This window comes from Austrofundulus limnaeus, unplaced genomic scaffold (genome assembly GCF_001266775.1).
Source record: "Austrofundulus limnaeus strain Quisiro unplaced genomic scaffold, Austrofundulus_limnaeus-1.0 Scaffold57, whole genome shotgun sequence".
NCBI classification, from domain to species: domain Eukaryota; kingdom Metazoa; phylum Chordata; class Actinopteri; order Cyprinodontiformes; family Rivulidae; genus Austrofundulus; species Austrofundulus limnaeus.
The window spans coordinates 3,169-5,223 of NW_013952459.1; the positions used below are offsets into that span (position 1 = coordinate 3,169).

At 43.8% G+C, this 2,055-nt stretch overlaps 1 protein-coding gene across 1 annotated transcript; it reads left to right on the forward strand.

Annotated features, from left to right (window-relative positions):
- Positions 1-949: 949 nt before the first annotated feature.
- On the forward strand, positions 950-1,661 carry rx3 (retinal homeobox gene 3; the record flags this gene model as incomplete). Its single annotated transcript, XM_014009307.1, is given in 2 exon segments — positions 950-1,285; positions 1,426-1,661. Coding segments are annotated over 2 exon segments (492 nt in total), but the record flags the coding sequence as incomplete, so codon positions are not given.
- Between the last annotated feature and the right edge of the window lie 394 nt (positions 1,662-2,055).

Genomic DNA, 2,055 nt, shown 5'->3' on the forward strand with positions numbered 1-2,055 from the left:
TACTCACTTACTTACTTACTTACTTACTTACTTACTTACTTACTTACTTACTTACTGACTTACTTACGGACTTACTTAATGAATGTAAGGGCATGCACCTTGCCAGATAGTGAGTACATGGGTTTTATGATCTGGTTCTGTCTGTGGGCCATCAGACAAAAACACACAATCATTTTAAAAGCATTTCCACTGTCTGTTTCTCCTGTGTTGCTTGAGCCACTTTTTCTTTGTGTGTGTGTTTGTTGAGCTAACAAGGGGTCAACTTGTTTAATTGGGGAAAAGCTAAATAGTTTTAGGGGGTTTTTAGCTCTTTTGAGTAAAATAATGTAATCTCCTTAAGCAGGATTACCACACCGCGGTCAAGCCTTTGTTGTTAAGTGGCTGTAGTCTCAAATTGTTATTGTTTGTGCTCAACCTGCCTGACACACAAACGCTTTCCCTCTGGTTTAAAGAAAAAAGACATTTCTCTGGCTTCACCAAAATATGCGGCTTCTAAATAGTGCTACAAGTCGTGCAGGTTTATCAGGAGTTTTATACTTTTATATATAACAAAAAATAGTTTGATAAAGTCCAGTCAGTCTTGGCAACAATATCTTGACGATTTGATTAAATATTAAGCTTTCATCTTGCAGCAGAAATCTTGTAATTATGATTTTGTTGTACCTTAATCCCAGGGGGCTTAATCCCCCTCCTTTTCTCCACACGCTGACATGAAAATGACGTTTGGAGAAGTCGAAAGATGGTTTTAAGATTTATGTAAGTGGGTTTAGAGTCAGCTCTGACTGATGCACTTGGGATGGGGGGATGATGGAGGGTTGGTGGGATGGGAGGGGAGGGGGTCCACCCTTCAACAGGACGTCCCTCTCTCTGACGTGGACAGGGGGGGTTAGCCTGAGGACGAGAGGAGGGGGGACAAACTATTTAAAGACTGACACCAAGGATTTGCCATAACCAATCACCAGGACACAGTCAGGACCAAACAAGGTGAATAGTTTTCCAGGAATTAGTCTGCACCCACCCCACTAACCAATGTGGCTCCTTGGCTCAGCGTCCCAAGTGAAGATGATGATGATGATGATGGATGAGTCTCCCGCCTCTCGCTCCGCGCAGAGTCCCGGAACCAACCCGTCCAGGGTCCACAGCATCGAGGCCATCCTGGGCTTTAAAGAGGACGCGGTCTTCCACAAAACCGCCTCCTGCTCCGGGACGGAACCGTCCCCGCTCCAAGACGGGCCTGAAGGTGTCCCTCACCGGAAGAAAGCTCACTATTCAGACAGCTGTGACAGTAAGTTCAACTTTACTTATTAATAAATTAAATAGACTATAAACATGACGTTTTAAGTGTCCAGTGTTGGAGGAACATAGTGACGTTTCAGTGTGAAACCTGCAGGTTCCCTTCAGTCTCCTGTCCTCCCGCTCCTGCAGGTGTTTGTTGCGGCAGCAGCACCGGGGAAGCCTCAGCCGACCCGGACTCACCGGACCGGGACGGCAAGCTGTCCGACGACGAGAACCAGAAGAAGAAGCACCGCCGGAACCGGACCACCTTCACCACCTTCCAGCTGCACGAGCTGGAGCGGGCCTTCGAGAAGTCCCACTACCCGGATGTGTACAGCCGCGAGGAGCTGGCCCTGAAGGTCAACCTGCCGGAGGTTCGAGTCCAGGTGCGGGTCGGCTCCACGGGACCCAAATAATAACCTTTAGGAAATACTACAGCTATTATAAATCATACAATTCATTTTTTACATTAAAACTTTCACATTAAAGATGAATAGTTAACTTATTCACAAATAGAAGATAAATGATTACTGTATTGTATTTTTTAAATTAAATTATGCTTTCCCCCAATGTTAGGGGCCGTGAAAAACTGATTAAGGGTCTTCTTCTGATAACTTCATAAATACAAAAAACTAATTATTTTTATCAGGATCTAATATTGTCTCAATAAGGAAAACATGTCTTTAATATTTAAATTGAAATTTAGATGTTAAAGGTTTTTGATTTTGTTGAAAATCAGAAAAGTTTGACTAAACCTGGCAATGTTAGTCACCTAAATAT